Source organism: Lontra canadensis, unplaced genomic scaffold, assembly GCF_010015895.1.
Source record: "Lontra canadensis isolate GAN:19392208 unplaced genomic scaffold, GSC_riverotter_1.0 scaffold1, whole genome shotgun sequence".
Taxonomy (NCBI): Eukaryota; Metazoa; Chordata; class Mammalia; order Carnivora; family Mustelidae; genus Lontra; species Lontra canadensis.
In genome coordinates this window covers 10,973,555-11,001,348 of record NW_022630995.1, presented here as the reverse complement: position 1 = coordinate 11,001,348, position 27,794 = coordinate 10,973,555, and the positions used below count along the sequence as shown (strand labels likewise).

The 27,794-nt window shown below is 41.8% G+C and overlaps 1 protein-coding gene across 8 annotated transcripts in view; it reads left to right on the top strand.

The window, feature by feature from the left end:
- Positions 1–3,031: 3,031 nt before the first annotated feature.
- The window catches only part of RUFY3 (RUN and FYVE domain containing 3), an 80,464-nt gene continuing 55,701 nt past the window's right edge, over positions 3,032–27,794 (top strand). For 3 of the 8 annotated variants that reach the window (XR_004381084.1, XM_032843924.1, XM_032844180.1), the window contains exon 1: positions 3,033–3,493. Coding sequence is in view for 7 of the 8 variants with exons in the window: in XM_032843924.1 (XP_032699815.1) it covers positions 3,139–3,493 (355 nt within the window). In the remaining variant the exon portion in view is untranslated. Of the gene's footprint in view, positions 3,494–18,799; positions 19,048–27,794 lie in introns of those variants that run through there. The other 5 variants (XM_032844068.1, XM_032843989.1, XM_032844336.1 and 2 more) reach the window with 3 other exon arrangements.

Genomic DNA, 27,794 nt, shown 5'->3' with positions numbered 1-27,794 from the left:
CCTGGGATCATGACCTGAGCCAAAGGCAGAGGCTTTAACCCACTAAGCCACCCAGGTGCCCTTATTTTATTTTATTTTTTAAGGTTTTATTTATTTGAGAGAGAGAGAGCACAGAAGGAGAGCAAGAGCAAAGAGCAGACTCCCTACTGAGCAGGAAGCCCGATGTGGGCCTTAATCCCAGGACCCTGAGATCATGACCTGAGCTGAAATACTTAGTTGACTGAGCCACCCAGGCACCCTTATTTATTTTTTTAAGTTTTATTTACTTAAATAATCTCTACATTACATATGGGGCTTGAACTCATGACCCCGAGATCTTGAGTTGCCAGCCCTTCCCTCTGAGCCAGCCAGGAGCATGGAAAACCATTATCTTGGAATCATTACAAGCCTATACACAACACTGAAAAAGAAAAAAAGCAAAAACAAAAACGTTCCATCTGTTCCCAAGTAGTATTTTTTTTCTCTCACCACAGTTCTAAAAAGCTTATGCTAAAAGCACATCCATGATATTGATTTCTAAAAAGTGTTGTCACATGTTCTAATGGTCCATCCTTAAGATCACCAGAGGATTTCAAAAAACCGAAGGATAAATAAAAACAAAATGAATATAAGTTGAAAAGCATCTCTTGCTTATTTCACAAGAAAATGAATAAAGCTTGATTCTTAGTAGCTTGGATTTTGTCCCTTTAAAACAGTACAGTAAGATGTTCTGTGAATTTTCAAGAAGCAACATGTTTAGGCTTGTTTTTATAATCTTGGCTGCCTTAAATGTGTGCAGCAGCTGAATCAACCCTTACTGCACTGAAGCTGATGCAGAGCTGTGATCATATTATTGATCCAAAAGCTAAAAGCATAAGCAACTAGGAACTTGGAGTACCATCCACCTTTAAAGAAAAGGCTCACAAAGAGCCTTACCTATAAATTTTAAAGAACTCCTATTTCAGCTGGCTTTCTGTATTCATTACACGGCCACTTAATTAACGACATAAAACATAAATAGAACTGCTTTTAAATGCAGAGAGGCACGCACAAAAAAACAATTGCCCTGCAAGATTCCATAGCATGTCAGTGTTTCTTATACCCATAGGGATCTTGGCTAACTAGAGAGGAGAAAGCTGGCCATTTAGACTAGATAATGTTTTGTACTTGAACTCAATGACTTCCTTGGTTGATTGTGATTTGTGAGGACTCTGCTCTTTCCTCCTACCTTCAATGGAGTTAAGTGTATATTCTTGTCAAATTCTTTACTGAAACATTGCAAAACATCTCTGTGAAGGAGCTATAATCATACTTAAATTTTTCTGCATGCAAAAACAAGGTAGAAGATCCAGTTAAGGATGGACATTAAAACCATATAACACACCTGGAATCTTTAAGTTTTTCTCTTTGAGGTATTTTAGTTTGTAATTCCTAAAAGGCAAACATGTCTTTTATCAAGATTCTCACCCTCACCAAGACTGAAATAAAAAGGCCAAACAATCTCCCCAAATGCTAAAGATACGATGAAAAAGGTTTTTTTTTCCCTCAGTTGAGTTTATTTCTCAAAGTTATATGCTGCTTTGCCAGTGATAAAATATAGCTAATAACATTATAGCTAATAAGAAGATGACAGATCTTGTCTTAAAGGCTTTCCCCGTATTTCTTATTTAATCTCCACATGTCTGTGAGTAAGGAATATACTAATTTTTACAAAAGAGGAATCCTGGCTCAGAGCACAAGTAACTTAGTCAAGTAGGCCGCAGAGCTGGGATCAACAGGTCAGGGAAAGGCCAGAAACAGAAAAAGCTACAAGAAAACGGTCAGGCTCCTTGGAGTTAGCTTCTCCTAAACATTTTTTAAAATAGTTTTTGTTTAAAAGTTTTTTGGTGAAACATAGTATTGGAAGTTTCATGTTAATTCCTTGTAACTTCAAGAGTGATTTTCAGAGAATAACAATAAAAAGGTTTATTTTCCCAGAGAAGTACAGCTTCCTCTACGGAGGGAAGGACAGAAAGAGAAAAGCAGGCAGGCGAAAACGTTCCACAACAGTGATTTTTAATTGTAAGTCAACATGGACCCTACGCCAGCATTTCGCAGCCTGAACACAAAGCTAATCCGCTAGGAAATCCGCGTGGAGGTTCACAGAATCCGGCGTAAGAAACAACGATAATAACCGGAAATCGTCTTTATTAGAGCAAGAAGCGTTTACTTAGGGGAATTACTGGATCCGTCGGCATCGAGTCCAACGCTGAAAATAAAGCAACAGCGGCCAATGACCAGCGAGACACAGGCACGATGGAAGGGAAAACCGTCGACCTGTACCAGACGCTTGTCGCATAAATTCTCATGTTTGGTTTAAAATGCACTCATGCGCACCCGGAACACCCGAAAAACCGGGAGCTCAAGTCCAAGCAGAGACGAGGTGTCTACAGGGCGCACATGACAGGGAACAAAAGAGGTGGCGGAACGCAGACAGCCCCCTCGAGTTTCTCCCAGACGGAGCTCAGAAATGAGAACCGTGAATCAACGGTTCAAGGTCGCGCGTGTGAAAGGCAAATGGTACAGTTTAATACCCGCGGGGAGGGAGGCCCCTTTTTCAAAATCAGCTTCGCCCCTTCTCCCACCCCGATCGTGGCGCCTCCGCGCTCCGGCTGAAGTTAGGCGGCAACCCCGGAAAACGCCGCGGGCTGCTTCGCCCCGTCTCCCAGCATTCAAGCCCCGGGGGGCGGACACCCCTGACGGCCAAAGGGGGCCAGGCCCGGGGCGGGTAAGGTCGCGGCCCCGGGCGCCGTCTCCTCCCTTAGGGTCGGGAGGGAGGTCCCCGCCCGCGGAGGGAAGCGGAAGGTGGGACGTGGGAAGAGGAGGACGCCGCCCCCTAGGGGAGCCGCGCGGCTGGCTGGGGGCCGGGGCGGGAGGAGCCGCGCGAGGAGGCGGCGGTAGGGGGACCGCGCCGTCGGGCGGGGCCGCGGCTCCCGCTGGCTCAGACCCCGGCACGGCGGCCTGTAGACGGCGCGGCGGAGCGCAGACGCCGGCCGGCGGCCGAGGAGAAAGGTGGCGGCGGCGCGGACGGGACGAGGCGGAGGCTCGCCGCCGTGACCCTCCGCTCCCCTGCCCGCGCCCGGGAGCGAGTCGCAGGCGGCGGCGAAGGAAGGAGCGAGTATGGCTGAGACCTCGCCGCCACCCGCCTCCGGCGCGGAAAGTTGCAGCGAGGAGCCGGCGAGGGGCGGGGAGCAGCTGCCGGAGGAGCCGCGCCGCGCTCCAGCCGGGGGAGCGGACCGAGAGGGCGAGGCGGGGCCGCCGCCGGCCTCCCCCGCGGGGCAGTCGGAGCCCGGCTCGCCGGTGGCCGCCCCCTTCTTCCTGCTCTACCCGGGCGATGGAGGCGCCGGCTTCGCCGCGCGCCCGCCGCCGCCGCAGCAGCAGCGCGCCTGGAGGACCCCGCCGTCGCCGGGCTCCCCGCTGCCCTTCCTGCTGCTGAGCTACCCGAGCGGCGGCGGCGGCGGCGGCGGCAAGCACCGTGAGTGGCGGCGGGAAGGGGGGACTCGGCCGGGAGCGGTGCGGGGGGCGGGGAACTGCCGCGGTTCGGCCGCCGGACTGTTTACCTCCGCGTCTCCCCAGGCCGCGGGCTCCCGCCCGGCCTCCCCTCCCCTCCCGGGCCGGACGCTGGTCCTCGCTGGCCTCCCACGTGCTCGCCGGATCCCGGCCCCGGGTCCCGGGCTGGGAGCCTTCCCCGGAGAAGCCGAGGAGGGGGCGGCGCCCGGAGACCCGGCGGCCGCGGCGGTCCGCCTTGGGAGGGCTCCCGGCGCCGCGGCCGCCGAGTAGGTGTGGCTGCTGCGCCGCCGCCGCCCGGGCGGCCTCAGCTGTACCCGTAAAATTTTTACGAGCGTTCACGCCGCGGCCGTAGATCCCACAGATTCGTCCCCCCCGGATCGGGACGAGAAATCGGGACCAGTACCCGAGATGTCGAGAAGGGGATGTGTGGCTTTGCAGGGGCCGCTCCCGAGGTTGGAGCGTTTGGCAGGAAGAGGCCTCCACCTTTCGGCAACCCGGACGCGGGAGCCCTCTGGTTGCAGCGGACCCCACTTTGTGCTTTGTCGGTCAACAGATGTTTATTGCTGCTCGCCGCGAGCGGGACCCTAGAGCAGGCAATGTGTCTAAAAAGACTGGGAGGAATGTGAAATCTGGTTTGACAAGACAGGGTCTTACAGTATGAAAATGTGGCTGAAGATAAAAGGCGTGCCATAAATGTCAAATACTTTGCTGTGTGAGTTCTGAAAAGGGGGAGAAACTTGCTTAAAGGGATGAGGGGATCTCTCTTTCCCAGAGACAGAGCTAAAGGTTTCTTTGATCGCCGCAGCAAACCTTTTAACTGCTCCGCACAACCAAGAAATCCCGACTTTGCCTTTTCTAACCCCTCATCCATCCCCTATGAGAAGATTAACGTTAGTCGAATATTTTCTGTGTGCCTGTGCTGTGATTATCAGAGTTAATCCTCACATCTCTGTGAGATACGATGCCACGTTTTCAGATAAAGCTAAGGGTCACTATTATTGAGTGAGCTGTCCCAGGTCACAGCCTTAGAGAAGGAATGAAGTTGACCCAGATTCCCTGCCTACCAAGCACGTGCTCTTTAAGCAAACCCCAGACTTTGGAAGCTGGTGGGACGGTTCTCCTAGCTTAGGGGCCATTGGATTCAGCTGGAGGTAGTCGTCCTGTGTGACCTTTTCTGTATTACCTAGAAAGAGGGCCAACACTGACCACTGACTAACAGTCTTAGTGAAGCCATAGTTTGTGTGTTGGAGTGGTCTGTGCTAATCTCCAGATGGGAGTCTAATCAAGGTAGAAATTAGTCCTTTAATAAGCAGAGGAGATGGAGATAAGAATATTGACCACAGTACTTTCAGTTTTCTAAGGAATCTGCTTTCTAGTTTGTTTATTTAAGCACAGCCCCTTTTTTATCCTTTAAAATTTTATTTCTGTGTAATCTGCCTATTAACTATCACTATAGAGTGAAAACAGTCCTATCAATTCTTTATAACTCTCAACAGTTCTGGTACAAAGTTCAACAGAAGAAATTTTCAACTGTTGGCCATTGTCATTTGTGGGGATTATCTGAATTTTGGTTAATTTATTTGATTCTTCCCCCTATTAAGGGTTGGCTTTATTTTATTTTATTTTTTTTTTTTTTTATTGTTAGAAAATTAGGGCCTAAGGGGCAACTGGGTGGCTCAGTGGGTTAAAGCCTCTGCCTTTGGCTCAGGTCATGATCCCAGAGTCCTGGGATCATGCCTGCATCAGGCTCTCTGCTTAGTGGGGAGCCTGCTTCCCCTTCTCTCTGCCTGCTTCTCTGCCTACTGTGATCTCTGTCTGTTAAATAAGTCAAATAAGTAAATAAAATCTTTAAAAAAAAAAAAAAGGAAAGAAAATTAGGGTCTAAGCATGATCAAGATCAGGAATGGAAGACTTAAAACTGAAGTTTCATACCTGTGATCTCTTAGTCTCTACCTTACAGTAGTAGTAGTGTATTAAAGTAGTTCTTGAATTTTTCTTTTTATTTTGTTATTTTATATTTACTTCAGAACACAGTCATACTTGGAAAAAGGGGTACTCTGTATATTAATTACAACATTTCTTGGTGCTCAGTGCAATATTACTTTCTATGATGTACTTGAGTATCAGAACTCTGGGTCTCCTGCCTGTTGACTTGAGCAACCTTAGAGCAGTTTTTTGGTTTTTTTTTTTTAAGATTTTATTCATTCATTTGACAGACAGAGATCACAAGTAGGCAGAAAAGGCAGGCAGAGAGAGAGAGAGAGAGGAGGAAGGGGAGCAGAGAGCCTGACGCAGGGCTCGATCCCAGGACCCTGACATCATGACCCAAGCCAAAGGCAGAGGCTTTAACCCACTGAGCCACCCAGGCGCCCCCAACCTTAGAACAGTTTTAAGAAGATTTCTCATTTCAGTCGCCAGGGCAGTACTTGGATTCAACGTCAACACCCAGTGAATGTTTTTGCCTCCTCAACACCTAGTTTTTAACTCTTGATAATCTATTTGCCAAAAATGCATAATATATAATAACTTTGAGGTGTTGTATATTAAGTCAGTGTCATCTTTTTATTTTAGAAATCATACTTGTATTCAGAGATTTGAAAAATTAACCTTTACATTTGAGTTCAGAAGCTTTGTTTTGAATGACACTGATAAAGAAGAGCAAAAATGGTGGGGGCAGAAGTAGTCTAAACTTTTCAGAGTTCATGATGTATAGTGTTTCAGTGTAAAATCCTGCTAGATATAATGTCCATAAAATATTCAGCATGCTCAAAGCAATATGAAAGAAGCCTTCTGATGTGCCTTGTTGAATCATGTCCCTTTCTGAGTCTTGGAGTGCTAATCTAGTACATTTTGACGCTTCTAGCTTTGAAATCTCGATGCTTTAAAAAAAAATACTTGATTTATAAAAATTACAAGTAACACATAAATCTTCTCATTGTTTAAATGTTTACCCTGCAAGCGTACATTGAGTACAAAGTACAGTTTCCTCGGAGGGGGGGGAGCACCCCCACCCCCATTTCTTTTCAGAGGCTATCAGTTTTGAGTTTGGTGAGTTTTCTTCAAAAACTTTTGCGTGCATTCTTCGACGTGGATGTATTCATCTTGCATGAGGCCTTTTCACCCTGTGTAGGACCTTCTATACCAGTTTCTCATAAACTGTATAGGAAGGAGCTACTTTTGTGCCTTGGTACAGTACTTTTAATGCCTTCCTTTTCCATCCCAACCTTTGAAGTCTTCTCATGGATGGCAGCATGTGTAAGAGACGGCTTCTTGGTGTTGAGGAAGAGGCACTCCCGCTTTGTACATGGTTATCAGCTTCTGTTGACACATACTCGTTCCTTCTTCCAACTCCCAGAGCTGTAGCAGACATTGATGTTTATGACAGTGACATGCAAATGACCTGCATCTTGCCCTTGTCTTATCTCATTACAGCAGTGTACCAAAAAAAAAAAAAAAAAAGAAAAAAGCCCAATGCAACAAAGAAGCAGCTTTCTTTCTGTATTTGTATGTGCTGTTTTGAGTTGATGGAAGGGACTAGTAATAGAATAGAAAGAAGAAAAAAAAGTGTGAAGGCCTGACAGCATTACTCTGATCACCCACTTGGAAGTTCCGTATACCTAACAGTGAACACCGTGGTTGGGCCCAGGAAAGTTCAGAGAATGAGGCTTCTGGAAACATCCACAGATGCACTTTAAGAATCCATGGTTTGGGGAAGGAACTTCTCATTTATGTATAAATGCAGGAATGAGTAAGGGAAGAAAAAAGTGTAATGTCTAGTTTATACACATACATGCAATATAAAAATATATATAGATGTACATGTGCATGTACATACGTTATCGTGTGTATATGTATATATTTATTCATTGATCTTAATTTATCCTCCATGGAAATTTCTGGTTTTTTGTCTCTCTTTCTTCTGTTTTCATCAATTAATAGTATTCCATAAAGCATTACACGTGGTCAGCAGTTGAATACACATTAATCGGTTCATCTGCTGCATGTTTTTTTTTTTAATTTTGAAAAGACAAAACTACTTTATCCTATTTCATAAATATAGAGGCACCTGCTCAAACTCAGAAGTCCTGGGGGTAGGACTGAACCATCAGAACCCCAGCACTTTGAGCACTCATCTTTATACTGGTAGATTTGAGAATGGCAGATTGAGTTGTGACTTTTTTTTTTTTTTTAAAGACTTTATTTATTTATTTGACAGAGAGAGATCACAAGTAGACAGAGAGGCAGGCAGAGAGAGAGAGAGAGAGAGAAGCAGGCTCCCTGCTGAGCAGAGAGCCCGATGCGGGACTCGATCCCAGGACCCTGAGATCATGACCTGAGCCGAAGGCAGCGGCCCAACCCACTGAGCCACCCAGGTGCCCCGAGTTGTGACTTTTTTAAAGACAGCTTTTTGGTATAATAAACGTAGAGCAGAGCAGTGTCTCAGTTTACAGTACTGTGATTCACAAGTCTTCAGCTCTTTTCCAACTATATTAAGAATGCTTTCCCTGAAAAAAAAAATGCTTACACCTGTGTTAAGGATCACTATCTATAGGCAGATATAAACACTCATTAAAAAAAAAAAACAACCAACCCCATCCTTCAGAAATGTAGCATCTTCAGACAGCATTTAATTGTAGGTTAGTGACTACCATAACTGGAGTTAGGACTCAGGAGTATTTATTTATTCACTTATTTTTAAAGATTTTGTTTATTTGTTTGACAGAGAGAGAAATTACAAATAGGCAGAGAGGCAGGCAGAGAGAGAGGAGGAAACAGGCTCCCTGCTGGGCAGAGAGCCCAATGCAGATTTCCATCCCAGGACCCTGGTATCATGACCTGAGCCGAAGGCAGAGGCTTAACCCACTGAGCCACCCAGGCGCCCCAGGATTCAGGAGTATTTAAATAGCTAAATGCAGGTAGGTCCCTTCCACCTATAGCTGCAGTGACCCGAGCTGAGGTAGGGGAGCTGGGTCATGCCCCCATTTCCTGTGTCCTGTGGCTGCGGTAACCTGTCTGGTGCTTCCCCTTCCCAAATTGGCTTTTATCACCACTGCTGCCTAAACTTTCATTTCTCCCCTTCCTCCTGCCTCCTTCCTTTTGTTTGCTCCTCTGGTCTGGCATTATCAAAAAGTCAGAGCACGCTCTGAGATTGACAAAGCAATGATTTCAGAATATTAGAGGTTATCTCTGAGACTTTTTTTAACTGTTCCCCTCCTGTTCATCATTGGTTGATTATAGACAGAGTTTTCTTTTTTCTTATTTCTGATCTTAGCTTCATTCTGGATACTGGAGGATCCAAAAAGACTCCATTAGATGAAGTTTAACTATAGTTCTATAACCCAAACAACTTTAGATAAAGAATGTGAGTAGTAAGATAATAGTAGTACTTGGCAGCGGCTGCCATTTATGGAATATTTAGGTGTGCCTTGCAGAGAGCTAGAAAGTTCACATGTATCATCAGTACTTACCAATTTTTTTTTTAAGATCTTATTTATTTATTTGACAGAGGGAGAGATCATAAGTAGGCAGAGAGGCAGGCGGAGGGGGTGGCGGGGGAAGCAGGCTCCCTGCTGAGCAGAGAGTCTGCTGTGGGGCTGGATCCCAGGACCCTGGGATCATGACCCCAGCCGAAGGCAGAGGCTCAACCCACTGGGCCACCCAGGTGCCCCAATACTTACCGATTTTTTAATTTCATAATATTTCCAATAGGTAGAAGTGCCAATACATAAAACTACTCTCTTAACAATGAAAACTGAAAAGAAAAAAATGGGAAGGAGTAGTTCATATAGAATTCATAGATGGATACAACATAGATGGATACAACATGTTTTTCATCAGAATATTTGATTCAGTATCTCTAAGTAACTTTTCTAAATTATTATAAAATGCAGAAATTCTGGTAGAGTTACCTTGGATTTAGAAGTTGACATTCCGGAGACACAGATCTTGTGGTTTTAGGATAGTTCTTACCTCAAATTTTAGCACTTATCGGAATCACCTGGATGTCTTATTAGCACAGATTATCTGGCCTTATCTCCAGAGGTGTTTGGTTTATTTTTTGTGAGGTATAATTGACATATGACATTATATTCGTTTTGCATATACCACATAATGATTCAGTATTTGTTTATAATGCAGTTTTTTAAGTGAGGTACAGAGAATGAATTCATATTCCTGCATAGTATGATACTATGTCCTTAATCATTGTATGCTCCCTCAAATCAGTTTAGGTAGAAGGCAGTAAAATTTGCTGAGAGAAGCAAAGGAAGGGTGGCAAAGAAAGCAACTTTTAGGGCTAAAAGATTAGTATTGTCCTCAAAACATATTCACCTGACTTATTCTGTCTTGTATCTTTTTCCTTTTTGTTTGGCTTTTAAAAGAAATCTATGTTAACGAGGTAAAATCTTACAAATAAGCTAAGGGAACATATTTTTCTAGTGTAGGTTATAGATAGTAAAAAGTCTGGGAGGATGATGGTGAGAGTGTAGCAGAATTAACTGGGTGCTATTTCCTTGTTGTCTAATATTTTTGGAAAGTCCTTAAATAAGAGCATTGCCTAAGAGATAAAGTGCCTCTTTATCATTGTACAAAAGGTAACATGTAGCCATCATAAATATAGGAATCCCATTTTATTTATTTATTTATTTACTTACTTATTTATAAGTAAGCCCTACACCCACTTGGGGCTTGAACTCACAACCCCAAGATCAAGAATCACATGTTCTGAGCCAACCAGGTGCCCCAAGGAGTCAAGTCAGTCGAGTGTCATAAGCATGGCTTGAAATTAGGAGGAGTGAAATGCTTTATTTTTTTTTAAGATTTTATTTATTTATTTGACAGACAGAGATTACAAGTAGGCAGAGAGGCAGGCAGAGAGAGAGAGAGGAGGAAGCAGGCTCTCCGCTGAGCAGAGAGCCCGATGCGGGGCTCGATCCCAGGACCCTGGGATCATGACCCGAGCCGAAGGCAGAGGCTTTAACCCACTGAGCCACCCAGGCACCCCAAAATGAAATGCTTTTAGAGTTTTAAAAGCAGTCATATTTGAGAGAGTACCAATATGGTCCCCTCCTCTACTATAGCTACATCTGAATAATTATGAAAGGTTCATGGTCTTTCTAAAACATCAGTCAAGGGCTTCTGGCCAAGCTGGTATCCCTGTTTGCAGGGCCCCTCTTCATGACTGACTGGTTCTACAGTTGCTCCATACCAAATAGACTTGACAGGCAACAGGTGTCAGAGGGAGAGGCATGGAGGTGGGGCAGAGGTGGGAAAGTTTGAAACATTATAGAACAGAGGAGAAGAGAAACTGTCACACACTCAGCAAGAGGCATGTTGAAAGCAGAAGTTGTTTGAGCAAGCTGCCTTTTAGAATGTGGTTCCTCTAACTTTAAATCTGTTTAGGGACTCTCCGAAGACATACGCATCTGTTTCCCCTGCGTTTTTTATGAACTTAAGAAATCTGGTCATCTGATATGAATGGTAAAATTCTGACCCATCTCTTCTTCCTTCCTCAAGGCCTGAGAGATGCCCCAGCATACCCTTTGCTCACATTTCCTTTTTGTTTTCCTCTACCTCAGTCCTGGGAGCATCTCACTGCCCCCCCACCCCCCGAATTCTCAAGCACTTACAGCGATGGTAATGGCTGGTATCTATTGACTGCTTACTTTGTACAAAGTGCCATGCTGAGCATTTTATTTACATTACTTCCTTTAACTCTTAAGTAGTTAATATTACGTCTGCATTTGCCGTTGAAGAAGCAGGCACAAGTGGCGCCTGGGTGGCTCAGTGGGCTGAGCCTCTGCCTTCGGCTCAGGTCATGATCTCAGGGTCCTGGGATCGAGCCCCCCAAATGGGCTCTCTGCTCAGCGGGGAGCCTGCTTCCCTCCCTCTCTCTGCCTGCCTCTCTGCCTACTTGTGATCTCCATCTATCAAATAAATAAATAAAATATTAAAAAAAAAAAAAAAAGCAGGCACAGAAGCAAATAATTTGCCAAAATTACTCAGCTTCCAAGTGGTGGATCTAGGGTTCGCTGAGGGCCTTCTGGCCCTAAGTCCACATGCTCTCAGCTTCCTTCATCAGTTCTGCTACTGAAATCCCATCCTAAATTGAAGGCTCCTTTTCAGACAGCAGCAACACTCTAGTTTCTCATTCTACTCAGCAAAGCTCTGCTTGCTAAATGAATAAATGAATGTGAAATCCACAAGTCACCAGTTTGATAGAGAAAATAGTTATATATGTAAACAAAACACTGATTAGTCGTCTGTGTGTCAAGGACTTAGGAATTTCTTAAAAACCTATAATTGCCTATTTCTAATTGCCTTGTTCTTCATGTTTATAGTGACTAACACATTGTAGGTGCCCTGTGCATATTAGATGAACGAATCTATTATGTACAAATGAGTAAAGCCTGTGTTAGAATGACTTGATTATTGGGGCATAAATACAGCTTGATTTTGCAGAACTTGGGGGTTTTCATGGTTAAGGTGAAATAGGAGGGTGAAAACATACCATTGCAAGAATACAGAGTGCTTTGGAGTTCTATATTTATACCAAGATCTATTGAGACTCTGATATTTGGTAGGTACTACTTTTAAGCAGTTGTATGGAGAGGTGTGCAAAGCAGGGAAGGTTCTCAAGGAGCCCATGATCTTTGTGAAGCTAGTTATTTAGTTTTATTTTATAGCTGCGTAAATTGGGACCAGAGCAGGATATATTTGCCAGGAATACCTACTAAGTTGCTAGCAGCTTTATATCTGTAGATCATTGCCTGTGGCACTTAGCCATGAAATTGGTTTTTGTTATTAAGGTAGGAGTTAGTTGGTCTTCTGCTGGTTAATTTTTTTTTTTAAGATTTTATTTTTTTATTTGATAGACAGAGATCACAAGTAGGCAGAGAGGCAGGCAGACAGAGAGGAGGAAGCAGGCTCTCCACTGGGCAGAGAGCCCGATGTGGGGCTTGATCCCAGGACCCTGGGATCATGACCCGAGCCGAAGGCAGAGGCTTTAACCCACAGAGCCACCTAAGCATCCCATGCTGGTTAATTTTAACAAGTGAAAAAATTATACATTATAATACTCCTGGTGGTGTTTGTTTCTAACAAAATAATGATCACTCAGCTTCTCCGTTGTAATCATTTTATAGTACTTATTACCATTCTCGGTTAATACTTCAAAGTAGTACTGAGTCATTCAAATGTTATAAACAGTATAAACAAATGTTATAAAATTGTAGAAATCTTAGCATTAGAGGTGGACATAATAGATTTTTGTTTGAGAGAGGGAAGGAAGTGAGAGGGAGGGAAGTGGGAGGGAGGACTAGAGCATGTGAAAAAATCGTGATCATTCAACTGAATAATCTTATAATTTAGGGGCGTCTGTGTGGCTCAGTCACACGGATCAAGAGCCTCGGACTCTTGATCTCAGCTCAGGTCATGATCTCAGAGTCATGAGATGGAGCCCTGTGTCGTTAGGCTCACACTGGACCTGGAGCCTGATTAAGACTCTTTTTCTTTCCCTCTGCCTGCTCCTCTTGTGCATTTTCTGTCTCTCAGAAAAAAAAAAAAAAAAAGCTTATAATTTAACAGAAACATCTGTACCTTCCACCAGTGTCATCATGATGGTAATTTATCAAAGAAACCCTTCTGTGCTAATAGCAACTAGTAAAATGTGGGGGGCGTGGGGGTAAGATTTTTCTTCTTAAATCGTAAAACTGCGATCCAGGAATCCTGGGGAAATAGAATTTGTGAGCTTTACAAACGATTTAGTTGCACAAGTTGATACATTTTAAAAAACGCCATTATGTGCAGTATAGAAACTAGATAATAGGAGGAGACAACTACCTATAAAAGAAGTAAGTGAAATGGTCTCTTACCTTCAAATCTTTTAAGAATTGACATACATGGGGCACCTGCATGACTCAGTTGGTTAAGCAGGGGCCTTCAGCTCAGGTCATTATCTCAAGGGTCCTAGGTTCAAGCCCTACCCCGCCCCCCAGTGGGGCAATCTGTGGGCTATCCCCAATGGGGGACCTGTTTCTTCTTCTGCCTCTCCCCTTGCTTGTATTATGTCTGTATCTCAAATAAATAAAATCTTAAAAAAAAAAAAAGAATTAACATACCTATAAGGAATTGATTTCTGAAAAGTATCTAAATAACATCATTTGAAACAAAAAAGATTAGAAATAACCCATATATACTTATCAGCGTGAAAATGGATCAGAAAATTCTTTACACATATACGATGGAATATTACCTCATAATACAGCAGCCAAAAGGATAAAAGGATAGTGTGCACCGTAGCTGCACACTACGGTGTGGATGAGTCTTTAAAAATGCAGTGTTGGGGCGCCTGGGTGGCTCAGCGGGTTAAAGCCTCTGCCTTCGGCTCAGGTCATGATCCCAGGGTCCTGGGATCGAGCCCCACATCGGGCTCTCTGCTCAGCGGGGAGCCTGCTTCCTCCTCTCTCTCTGTCTGCCTACTTGTGATCTCTGTCTGTCAAATAAATAAAATCTTTAAATAAAAAATAAAATAAAAATGCAATGTTGACTGAAACCTTCTCTGTAAAGTTAAAAGAAGATAAAGCTAAATATATTGTTTAGGTATCCATATAGTCATAATAGTATTTTTTAAATTTTTTTCATAATAGTGTTTTTAAAGTAAGGTAATGATTTACACAAACTTCAGAAGTAATTGCCTCAAAAGTGGAGGCAGGAATTCAGAAGAGAGAAGGAGCACAAATTCAAGTTGTTGGTTCATCAGTTGGGCGATGGTTCTGTGGATATTGGTTATGTTTTTTAATAATTAAAATCATACATTGAAGTTCGCTATTTAAAGAAGTTCTGGAATAAGTCGTTTTAGAAAATAATTCCCCCCTTCATTTATCTTTCACACTACTGATTCTATCAAGTGTTCTTAAGAGGCCCTAAGTTAGCAGATGAGGAGGAACTCGGTTATTTTCAGCTCTTTTCCTTAGGTGGAGGTACGGTCAGTAGTGTATCCTTCATGGTGATCAGGAAGAACTTGGTTTCAGCACGCAAGAGGAGAGATCTGTGCTGGGTTCTCAGTGTCTCAGAAAATACTCACTATAAACCTGACCAGAATGTCAATGGAATATATGGTTTGTAAAGTGTGAAAGCTAATAAAAATTTCCTCTTCCTCTAATCTTAAATTTGTTGAAATTAATATTTGGGAAATTTTATGGGGATGGTACCTCATATTAAATTGGTTTTGCTTTTTGTTTAGTTTTTATTTTCCCTAATTAAAATTTAATCCTTGGGTTGGAGTGCTGACATGTCAAGGTATGAAAGAAAACATGGACTTTGGTTTGGGGAGCGCCTGAGGGGCACAGTTGGGTAAGCATCCAACTCTTGATTTCGGTTCAGGTCACGATCTTAGGGTTGTGATTGAGCCCAACATAATGGGTTCAGTCTGGAGCCTACAGCCTGCTTGGGATTCTCTCGTTCCCCCTCTCTCTGCCTCCTCCCCTCCGAAAGGCAGATCTTGAAATCTTGGATATGCTGCTTGCTAGTTGTGTGATCTTGGACCAGTGATTTGGCTCAGCTTTGGTTTTTTTTTTTTTTTTTTTTGTATGTAAGAGGTGATACCAGTATCTGCTTTGCAGGGTTCTTGTGAGGCTCTGATACAGTATTTGTAAAGGACCTACAGGAAAATAGAGGTCCAGTACATGATAGCTACCTTAAGTAATAATTTTTCCACGTTGTATAACAGGGACATTGAGCATGACAAATCAGTCTTCCTCTTTTAATAGTAGCTGAGTAAATATTCTTTAAAAGGAATGTGACTTCTGACTTTGACATGTGAATCTCATTTGCTTTGAATCAATTACAATGTGGAAAGTTTGAGCTGTGTAAGCAGCTAGAACATAATATTCGGATCATCACCTTGGATTTGAATTTCACTTAAGCCTGTTAGTTCCATTTTAGGGCCACAGGCTGCACCTCAGTCCTCCTCACAACTACCTTACAAATATGTGCCTTTATTCACAGGTAAGAGCAAAAGAGAAAAAAAGTTCCAAGGTTTGTCTCACTGATGACTTAATGGTATCTTTACATTCTAAGCTAGTACTAAACAATGTTCAGAATTATTTTTATTAGTTTAAATTAGTGCCTGTTTTCATAGTGAATTCTTGGCTTGTGAACAATGAGAAACTGTTCATGCTGAAGATTCCGGGGTGTTTACCTGCAAGCAGATACGCTTTAGAGAGTGGAAATACAGGAATTCCTTCTAACCCACAGTTCTTATTTCTGAAATGACTGCTAATACCTCCTCCAGCTGATAAATAGGGGCAACTAAAAGCTAGCTCATGCAGGAAGGCTTTTCTTTCCCTTCCCTCCTGGTGTCTTCTACCTGGAGAGAAGGACCTTTGGCAGGAATATTAACCAGGTTTCTCTGCCGTTGACCGAGAAGTTCTTGTTATGCTGGTGTGTTGTAATCAATCCCTCTGTGTTCAGAGTGAGTAAATGCTTCCTGGTTGGTTGTTAAAAAGATTGTCATGGTTTGTGACAGGCTCATTTCAGGTATTGGTGGACCCAGGATTCAAGTATTCAAATTTCTTTTTGTTTTCACCGTTCTGTATCTTAAGAATGTATCAGTGACCTAGAGTGTTGATGTCATGTGTACAGATAGGCCGGGCTCTTTGGCATTGCGATTCCTGGAACTATTCAGTGTAAGTTTAATTTAAAGGTTTTAACAATTGCTTACGAGATTTTGAAGTATTGCATAGCTTAAAGTGAAACTATAACCTATTTCCCTTAAAGTTTTAATGTGTAAGATGGAAATGTATATGGCTAGAAAGGAATCAACCCGTAATTAAATGTGAATGTGTTAAATGAAGACTTGTGTTCAGGATTTGGATACATAACTCTGCCCCCTTGGAGAGGTGACCTTGTCTTAACTGCTGCACACCCAGTGCCTGGATTGCTGCCTGGCATGTGGAATACTCGTAGTGAGTATTTACTGGAGGAATAAATGAATGAATGAATAGCTCTGGGTCCAGATGTAGGATAATGGTGGAAGAGATTTAAATAGAAATGGATAAACCTAGGATATTTCATTTTCCTTACTTGCTAATTTTCTTCCTAATTGTAAATGATCATATACGAATATACATTTTGACCTTTACCAGTTTGCTTTCCCTCTACCAGTATAAGAAATGCCTGTTTATCTACAGAGTCTTGTTTTTAGCATTATTTCTTTGAGATCAACCTCAAATTAAGATGAATCATTTATGAAATTTTAATATATGTGTAAATGTAATATATCATCCATCTATATTGTATATAAAATACAATTAAAATAATATTCAAGGAGAATTTTTTTTGTTTTCAGAAATCAAGGTATCCTTCTGATAAGAAATCCCCAGTATATAATAAATCATCTTAGGATATATTTCTTGAAGTTATAGGTTTCTCTTTAAAATCAGATCCTTAGGGGCACCTGGGTGGCTCAGAGGGTTAAGCCTCTGCCTTCAGCTCAGGTCATGATCTCAGGGTCCTGGAATCAAGCCCCTCATCAGGTTCTCTGCTCAGTGGGGAGCCTGCTTTCCCCTCTCTCTCTGCCTGCCTCTCTGCCTACTTGTGATCTCTCTCGCTCTGTCAAATAAATAAATAAAATCTTTAAAAAAAATCAGATCCTTAAATAGAACAGACACTTGTTTTCAGTTGTCCAAAGCATTTTCAAAGAAAATCTTTATCATGCCTTATCTCGTCGTTTATGTGGCTCAGAAAGCAAACACCTAGCTTTGAGCTACCAAGGTATAAATGCCTCATTGGATAATATAGTAAGTAGATAGGTGTGTGGGTGGGTGAGTTGGTTGGCTGATTTAAGAGAATATGATAATATGCCCTTGGGATATTTATTCCAGGATGAGAGGCTTTTAAAAATATAACATAGCTTTATCTTCTGACTAGAAGCATAATACAGGGGCGCCCAGGTGGCTCAGTCATTAAGTGTCTGCCTTCCGCTCAGGTCGAGATCCCAGGGTCCTGCGATCGAGCTCTGCATCAGAATCCCTTATAGGAGGGAAGCCTGCTTCTCCCTCTCCCACTCCCCCTGCTTGTGTTCTCTCTCTCGCTGCATCTCTCTCTGTCAAATAAATACATAAAATCTTGAAAAAGAAACATAAGACATACTTTATGCAGACACTTGGTAAATACAGCAGCATCAGAAGGGGGAGGGTGCCATTAATTGGAAGGGATTTTGCTTTTTTACACCATCAAGTTTTTTTCTTGCGCTTCTGTCCAGTCTAGAAAAGTCAGGTTTTTGTACCTTGGGGAAAGAAATTATAAATGCCTTAGAGTATGATATTTAACTTGAAAATCTGCCTTAGCTTTTTCTTAAAACACTACCTTTGACAGAGTAAAGAATTTTAATAGCTAGGTATATGAGAATAAGAGATTAGAGGTGAATTATGTACTCGTTAAAGTAATCTGCCTCTTTCCCCATCTTTGCTGCGGAGTGCCGCCCAGTGTTAATTGTCTTCCCGTTATCCAGCCCTTTTATCCCAGAGCCGGCAATGGATGAGGATCTGTGCCTTGTGTTATGTCTGATCACAGTTTGACTAGCACAGTCTGGGAGTGGGTGGTACAGGATGAGAACAGCAGCCTAATTGCTCTCCCTGCATCAGCAGCATCTATAGAGCATCCTGGGAATTGCTCGCCCCACGTTCAGAGCAGCTGGTCACATGAGCCTGGATTTTCAGCTCAGTTCATTAGTCAGCCATTTTGGTCAACACCCTGCTTACTGCGCACAACCAATCCTATTAGAACTCAGCATCCCGGCTCATCTGAGCAGATCCTGGAAGTGATTTCTGCAGTTCAGGATTTTTTTTAAGCTAAATTGAAAATATTATTTTGGGGGGATTTTTTGTTTTGTTTTGTTTTGTTTTGTTTTGTTTCTGCACAAAGGAGGATTTTTCACTTACTCCTGCAGAGGCCAATTTTTTAAAGCCAGCTAAGGTGGCATCGGCTGTGCGGGATTTAAAGCCTATAGCTCAGCTGAAAAAGGAGGGGGAAGGGAAGATACAAGGAGAGAAGCTAGGAGAAGACCAGGCATCATCTTCTTTTGCTATGTGCTAGGAACTATCTACGAGAAAAGATAGTACAGAATTGTTTATCTCAAGCAATTGGTTCTTAAACCGTAAGGCATTTTTCCTTGTGTTTTGTTTTAATCTCCCCCACCCCTTTTCTTGAGAGCTTTGTTCTAGAGCTTTGGATTTGGGGTTTTTTGGTGAGGAGGTTTTATTTATTTTTGTTGGGGTGAGTGTGTGTGTGTGTGTGTGTGTGTGTGTGTGTGTGTGTGTTGTGGTCCCAGCTGAGTCATCATGTCTGCTCTGACGCCTCCAACCGATATGCCAACCCCCACCACTGACAAGATCACACAGGCTGCCATGGAGACCATCTACCTTTGCAAATTCCGAGTGTCTATGGACGGAGAATGGCTCTGCCTGCGAGAGCTGGATGACATCTCACTTACACCTGACCCAGAGCCTACCCATGAAGGTATGGTCAGACCCTGTCCACTAGTATCTCACTAGCATCCTCATTGTTACAGTAGGCTGGGAGGGTCAGGGATAGGTAGGAAGAACCCATACTCTAACCTTTTAGCAACCATGGAAACCTTTCATCCTTACCTACTACCCAGTTCCCCTTCTCTACTCTATGGGGAAAAAATACTTTTTCCCTGCCGCGAGGTATCCTTTCAAAAGATGCTGGTACCTACTTAGAGCTCTTTGTCTTTAAGCCTCTAAAGAGAACATTTGAAGTCACTTATCACATTTGGCCCTAATTGATCATGAAGAAGCTATTAATACTGATTATGTACTAAGATATTATGGAAATTGCAGTAATTCTTAATAAAGTAAGTTAAGACAGCATGACTATAAGATCGTACATGACATAATTGAGACACTTGGTGTTTTACCAAGGGGCATCAGGGTATAATGTTAAACAGGCTATGATATCTAGAAATTATTTGGTCAGACATTATCTTTTTGTAATAATGTGGACTATAGATGAGAAAGCAGTTTTACATTCAGTGCTTATTGAATGAATATGGATGCTTTAAAAAGGATAATGCCTTGAAAAGGTTAAACATGATTAATAAGGTAATCGCTACCCATGGGATCTATTGGCCATTGCTTTTTTTATAAGTTATTTGTGGTAACTGTGATGACCCATTTGAAATTTCCACGGTCAATACCTTTGAGACTTTTGTGGTCGCTTAACTTGTGACTTTCTCCCAGAACCTTTTCTAAATTATCAGAGGTTTTCTGCTTGTACCCCTTAATTCTCCTAACTCAATGCTGTAAGGAAGAAAATTAATTTGAGTCATAGATGCAAATATTTTTGTTTCTTATGTAGTGGCTTCTTAGCTAGTGTTTATTCTTTAGCTTTTAAATAATGAAGACAGAAATGTTTAGAAATGAGAAATTCTTTATCAACATCTGTCTGGTATTTAGGCATATCTGCAGAATAGAGAGCATGAGGTGAATTGCACATAGCAGATTGGGTTAGGGAAAAGTGGTTCCTTGCCCTTGACCTTGTATTGCAATCTTATCATGACTCAGATCTCACCCTTTATTCCGAAAAGGATTTTATTTTCCCATTTGGGCTTAGCCTTGAGAAGGTTTTAGAGAGGATTAATTTCACAGAACACAAAGTAGTCATTTTAGTGTGTCTTTAAGGGCAGTGTTTAAGTAGTTTTTAAGGCCCTTTGCATCTTTTCACAATTGGTTTTTCAGCCGGGCAGCTTCCTTTGGCTCTGAGTCTCAGACTCAGAACATGCACAAGGGTTGGAAGACATCAGCTGGAATTCCACAGAACGCCGGTATTGTTTACAACGGCCTCCAAAGGTTTAAGAATCTTAAGGGAAGAAAAACACATTTTTAGAAGGCTACCAAGAAGTCTATAGCGAATGCCTCAATTTTCATATTTTGTTTTCAAAAATATTCTCCTCCATATTGAACGATATGAAATATGAAATACTCCCTTCATTATAAAACCAGTATATCAGTGTCTCAAAAATAATTTTCATCAGTGTCTTAAAAATAATTTTTATCAATTTTAGTACTTTGACTATGTATTTGTTTCTTGAACAAGATTCCTGTGAGTGAGCAAACTTGAGCTGTTTGGTTCATGTAAGCAATTGTAGTGGTGCTGTATGAATCCTTCAAAGGGGAGTCTGTGAATATATATATATTCATTGGAAAATATACCTGAGCCCAAACTAAGCTCTAAGGGGCACATTCTTTGATGAAGGAAAATAGACCAATAGGGAGTTCTCAACACCTTAGAACCAACTCTAGAGGGTGTGGAGGAAAACAGAGAAATGCTGTCATTGAATTTTGGAGTTTTGCCTTAAATTGGGCAAGAGAAACAACAATTTCAAGTGACTAGAAATGGAAATAATAAAAGAAAGCCCAGGCACAGGAAGGCATCCAGGTTTAGTGATCTAGGAAACAAGGCGGTGCTTTACGGGGCTTTTATTTCCTTTCTCTGCTGGCTGACTCAGAATGTCTGAACAGTCATTTGGACTCAGGAAGTGCCTGCTTCAATATTAGTGCCAGTGGTAGTTATTAGGTATAATTTAGCCATCACCAGTGGTAATGTGAATCTCACCTTGTTGACAAAACGGAGCACCTGGTACCTGGACACACAGGAGTGTTCACACAGTAGTTCCCAGCTGACTCACTGACGGAAAGCTGTCTGACCACACAAATCCTGCAATGAGGTGTTCTGACTCCCACAAGAGAAAAATGGGCAAAAAGCAGGATATAGCCTCATAAGACAATAATCTATATTATGTGTGGCCTCAGCAATCGAAGCTTTGCAGTTTCCAGCTTTTGTTTCCTGAAAACAGAGCTCCTCCCACCTCTCACTGTGCACCCCAAAGTACAGGCCTAGACCTAGATTTTCTGCCTAGCTTAACCCAAAAATGCACGGGAATGGAAGCATTCATTTCATTATTTCGGTGCTTATTGGTAGTCAAGGAGGTGATCTTTCAGTACACTTTTTAAATTTTCTTTTGAAGATTTTATTTATTATTTATTTGTCAGAAAAAGAGAACAGTGGGAGGCAGTGGGAGAAGCAGGCTCCCCACGGGGGAGCCCGATGCAGGACTCGATCCCAGAACCCTGGGATCATGACCTGAGCCAAAGGCAGATGTTTAACTGAATGACGCCCAGGTGCCCTTCTGTACACTTTTTTTTAAACCAGGAGGAAATCTACGGATCTGTGATTTTAAGTGGATTTCCCCTAAAGATAGGAGCCTAGGACTAATTCTGCAGGAGAGGAGAGGGTTCAGGAAAGGCTCCGTTCAATGAGTGAAACTGGGCTACACACTGTACATAACAAGGCGATCATCAGGCAGATGTAGGGTGAAGGGGGGCCATTTCCAGCAGTACCTGGTGAGCTGGGTGAGCCAGAGAGTAGCGAGTAGTTAGCAGCAGTAACTATCTCATTGTAGGTTAGGAGGATTAAGTGAGATAGTTAATGAAAAACACCCTATAAATGTTAGTTATGTGTGTAGTAGTTATTCAGGGAGCCATAGCTTGAGATGCAACACATTCTTAAACACACTACCAATTTAATGTATATTTCTGTTTTTATGGCTAACTCTTTGAAGCAGTCTAAACTAGATGTTTACCAGATAGACTAAAGTAGTAGTGAGTAAGCTTAAATTCATGTTTTAACATTGTCCTTTCTTGGACCTCCATAAACAAACAAAAAAAATTGATTAAAAGTATAAGTCAGTTATCAAGCAATACTTATTTTTCTTTTAACCTTTTACAGAGTGGGAATCTGATGTTGAGAGACAGTACACACAGATGATCAATTTAATACAATAAAATACACCATCTGGTTACAAAGACATCTGTAGGTTTTGAAATTACTTTTTTGACTTAGAAAACTTCCTTTTCAAATGCAGATAATAAGAGACAGACTATGGAAGAAGTGGTCTGCAGGGCAGACGCGGTGATTTCCAGGTCAGAGAGCCGTGTGTGACGGCAGACCTCATCCGTGCTGTTGCCGCGTAACTCTGCAGTGTCCCTGACGTTGCAGGTTGCTTTAGGGTTCATCACAAGAGCAGGCGTTACTGTCATATTTAAAGAGGTGGCTTATTTGACACATCTGCAAGTGTAGTAGTGCTGCTGCTCTGTATGAAAGGATGTGTTTCGGTCTGTCTGTTGGTCAGAAATATTTATTGGCCATCCCTCGGTGCAAAGTCTGGTTCTAGGGACTAAGAAATTGATAGCCCTTCCTGCTTCCCAGAGGACAGTGCGGGTGCAGATTGTGGGTACCGATTTGTGATCGGTTTTTCCATTCAATAGGAAATACTTTACCAATAAGACTATTAGGGAATACTCTACTGATAAGTTAAAATAATCGAGGAAAAATCCCCTAAAGATGTAGTGGAAGGTGTTACTCAATGACTATGGGAATGTCTGGTGCTGAGATAATCCCATTGACATTTACTAATAATGTACTTTTACTCATTAATATGACTGCACCCTAGTATAACCCTATCCTGCTTGGGGAGCTACATATGTTTTCATGTAAAAAGTGCATGTCCCAATGGGCATTTTGGCAGGGAAAGCCAAATGACTATTTACCAAGAAACTTCATAGCATGAATTCACTGTAGTCTAGTGCAGGGCTTCCAAACCTAGGATCCTTGATCTTAAAAATCATACATAAAATTTTATATCTATATTTTTTTTCTGGAAGAAAAATCCTTAGTGTCCATTAGAACCCCCCGCCCCAAGGAAAAAAGTAATACTTTAATAAAAACTCAGTTTTTTTTTCATACAGACCCTTGGTCCTTTATTCAACATACATTTAAGTATCCTACTTATCATTTATGCCCCACACTCTCGTAGGTCCTAAGGTACAGCACAGTGAACAAGTCCAGTCCTCTGTATTTTCTGGACTTACTGGCAAGTGGTGGGGTGTGGAGTGGGATACTTCAAGCAAGTAAAATGATAGTCGTTGCAGTACAGTGGTACAGAGTCAAAGATCTTATTCCAGGGAAAGTTTCCAATTGAAGTAATGTTTGAGGTAAGACCTAAAATATGCACAGGAGTTATCTGGGCATTAAGTGGAGGCAGCGGGTATTGGGCGGTGGAGATGGTGAGGAGACAGTACTCTCAGAGACCCAAATGCCAGAACTGAAAGATTTATCAGTATATATTTTCAGCCCCTTTCCAAATTTCCTTTCCAGGTAATTTTCACCTCTAACCAGAAATATTAATAAAGCCACATGTTCTACTAGAAATAAAATGTTAGGGGTAGTGATGAAATAGCAGATTTTTTTTTCTCCTCTGATTGTGCATAATGTTAAATTTTTAACCATAAAATCTTAAGTGTTTTAACAGTGAATAAGTGTATTATGTGTGTGCGTTTACTCCTATACTTTAACAAAATGAGCATATATTTAATAGTATAATATGTGAATTTTAATAGCCCTCCTACATAAGACTTAATAGTCGTTTCTCTAAATTTTTAGAAAAACAAAACAACTATTACTCTTATTTTATAAAAAAATATCAGATTTATTTTGTAGATGGTTTCATTTTTAAATTGGAGCTGTTGGACACTTCTTGTAACAAAATTCTTTATTGGAAGTAGGAAAAACAGTAATCTATTAAATCCTGAACAAAACTGTGGGGTCATCCATTTATAAAAAGCCATTCTTAATGGTAAAAAGTTTAAACCAACTATTACTCTTAATATTGAATCCTAGTAACATGCAAATTTTCTATTTTCACTTATTTATATGTGAACATTCTCTTACCTTTTTGATGATAAGCATGTATTTACTGAGAAAATTTTAAGCATGCAATGCTCAGTGCTTCTTCTGTGAAACTAACTGAACTTAATGAAAAATCAAGGCTCTAGTTATTTTTATAAGTGAACATGTTAATCATATCAAAAGCATCACTTAACTGAACTATATAAATTAGCTCTTTTGCATTTAATGCAACACATGTGTATACACAAGGCATCTGGCTGTTATAGTTTTCTGTTAGGGTTAAACAAGCAAAGAGTGCTGCATGTGTTGGGGCGTAAAAGAAGGATATCTGTGTTGTGGTCCACTACAAAGTCTTTAGTTTTGTCTTTCATTCTCATTTCTAAAACTACCAGGAACCAAAAATGTCACATCTAGATTCCTGCACCTACTTGCAGCTTTTCTCCAAACCCATTTTTCTTCCTATACAGATTCATTCTTCATAAAATTGCCAAGAAGTCTTTATGAAAGCAAACTTTTTGTTCTTGTACAAGAGCCCTATTTAGGCAGCCTTCTGTATTACATGTAGAGTACTCCTGGAAAGGAGGTGATGGGGTTGTCATGGGAGGAGATGTTATCACTTACTGAGTAGTGATTCTGTGCCAAGAACTGTTTCCTCTAGTAATAGGTATGTAGTATCTCATTTAATCATTACCATAATCCTTTGAGCCAAAATATTATTACCCCGCTTTTACTAATTGACACTTGGGAATATAGTAAGTGGTAGAGCACAATTCAAATGCAGGGAGCCACCATTCAGCCAGAATTCAGTCAATGTAAGTCCAGTGACAGACCTGCATGTAACCAAGGACATCTTCCCTGGTGACATATTTCCAGCAGTTTTGCACGCCATTGTTCACAGCATTGGCCAGCTTAAGTCCAGTGAACGTCAGAATGAGGTCAAAGCATGTCATTTGGCGTATGCTTGGTGATTGCCATCAATTAAATTGGAGATTATAGCTTTTATCCACTTGTTTTCATTTTCTTCTTTCCACTCATTTTTATGAAGTGCATGAAAATACTTACATGATTGCACAGAGAGTACCAAGCAACAAAAAGGGCACATTGCTGAAACTGTCCTGGTGGCAGGCAGGAAGAACCTTTATGTGCTCAAGTATCAAGTAGATGTACGAAGTGATGTGAAAAGGAGCTTGTGGTAAGAGAAATGTTCATGATTATGGATTGTTTGAAATAGTCACTGCATTGACTCCTTAGTCTTTAAAGGCAAAGTATTTCCATCCCCTTTTTTGGAATTTTACTTACCTGGTGTGTTTTGGTGTGTTTGTTTGTTTGTTTGTTTGTTTCCAAACTCCCATTCGGTACTTCACGATTGCAGCGAGTGGGTTGATTCTCGCTTCGCCAGGACCCTGATTATTCTTGATGTTACACTGTTGCCTCTTGAGATTCTGCATGCTGGCATCAAATCTGGAAATGGAAGGCCCCTTGTCTTCCTTCATCCACAGCCTTCTCTAGCATGGGCAACACTCTTCATCTCCTGAATCGTTGGGTACTGTCTGTGCCACTTGATTGAATGCGCTTGGAATCGTTCTCCAATGATGAATTTCAATCTGTGTGATTCCTCACTTATGAAATTACATAGAAAGTTCTTTGGGGCAAAACTTTTCTTTTGCCTCCTTCAGAAGGCCTCGTGGTACTGTGTACTGTTTATGGCAGCTGTCCAATGACACACTTTGGGTGAACTCAGTGGTACCTCCTAACCCCAACAGATAATCAGTGGCGAAAGAAAGGATTATTGAAATGCCTTCCCTCCATTATACACAATTTATGGGGTTTTTTTAGTTTTTTTTTTAATTTAATTTTTTTTAGTCATTTATCTTCTATTCCAGACTCACTGTATCTTACCTAGAAAATTGAAGTTTAGTGTAACTAATAATTTGTTATTGTTGTTTTCTAATATATCCACGACTAATACTCAGCGCTGATGAGAGTATAGGAAGACTGGGGCGTGGGCTCTGCTGGTAGGCATATACGTTGGTGCAGACTTTTTGGAAATCAGTTAATCACTGTGAATCAAGAGACTCAAAAAATTAAGTTCCAGTAATTATACCAGACATCCATCTTCAGGAAGTAATAGAGATACTGATTCAAGGCACAGTTTTATGATTTATAGTAGCAGAACCTTAAAAAGCAGCACAAGTATAGCCGAACAGGAAAATGGCCCAATAAATTCTAAAACGTCTGTACAACAGGCACGAGAAATGGTGTTGTGGAACAATATTTAATGGCATAGGGTATTGTTTAGAATGTAATTTTTTAAAAGCTGTCTCCCAAACTACATACACTGTGGTCACAGTTTGTGTGAAAGGGAGGGGTACACATTCACCACAAGTAAAACAAAATGTACCAAAAATGTTAAAAGTTATTCCCTCTGGATAGTGGAATGACAGGTGATTTTTAGGATCTCCTTTATACTTCTTTATGTCTTCCAAATATTCTACAGGAGGATATATTACTATAATCAGGAAAAAATGATATTTTTTTAAAAAGTGGAAAGTAAGCTTTTTGAAAACTGTAGGTGTGCGGTCACCCGTCTGCCCCATACTTAGGAGTACTTTCCATAACAGGTTCACATAGCCACGAAAAGGAGCAGTTGCCTGAACGCAGGGCTATTGCTTTGAATTCTGTCGTCAGTGTCATTTTTCTGTGTGTATGTGTTTGAGTTTTTCCATGTTATAGGCCTGTGTTTATTTACTGGCATGCTTTGTTTTCAGAGCTCCGTTTCTGAAAGCTGCAGCAGTGCCCAAGGGTGACCACAGGGTCTAGACTCAAGTGCATTCAGTACAGTATTTGGTTTATTCTTTTCAGAAGGGTTCAGAAAAGAAAAACCAAATTGAGAGGATTCTGGTTTTCGTAGAATCCCGCTCTTGCTGTTTGCTTTTGATATGGCGCACCTTTCGTAATCTGCCCTCGGTGAGATTATGGGAACGTTTGCTGCCAGCAGCCTGGATGGCCTCAGATCTCCACCGTCAGGGTCTCCAGCTTGTGACCGCATGTGCACCAGGCAGTCTGTGTGAACTTCTCCAAGTGCGGATGTGGTAGCTTTCAGTACCGTCTCAGAAGCTTTACGGGGCAAAGTTCTTTGGACAAAGTTCATCTCTTGTTGCTCTGCTGTGGAATAGCTTGGCTAGTCATCCTTTCAAGGTAAGTTTTGCCCAGCTTTTATAAAGTCCTCTCTGGGAGAGAAATCTCAGCAGAGCTGTGTGAAGCCTCAGAACCGACCATCGTGCTCTCCGTAAAATCAGCTTTTCCTGGGGCGCCTGGGTGGCTCAGTGGGTTAAAGCCTCTGCCTTCGGCTCGGGTCATGATCTCACGGTCCTGGGATCCAGCCGCATCGGGCTCTCTGCTTGGCAGGGAGCCTGCTTCCTCCTCTCTCTCTGCCTGCCTCTCTGCCTGCTTGTGATCTCTGTCTGTCAAATAAATCAATAAAATCTAAAAAAAAA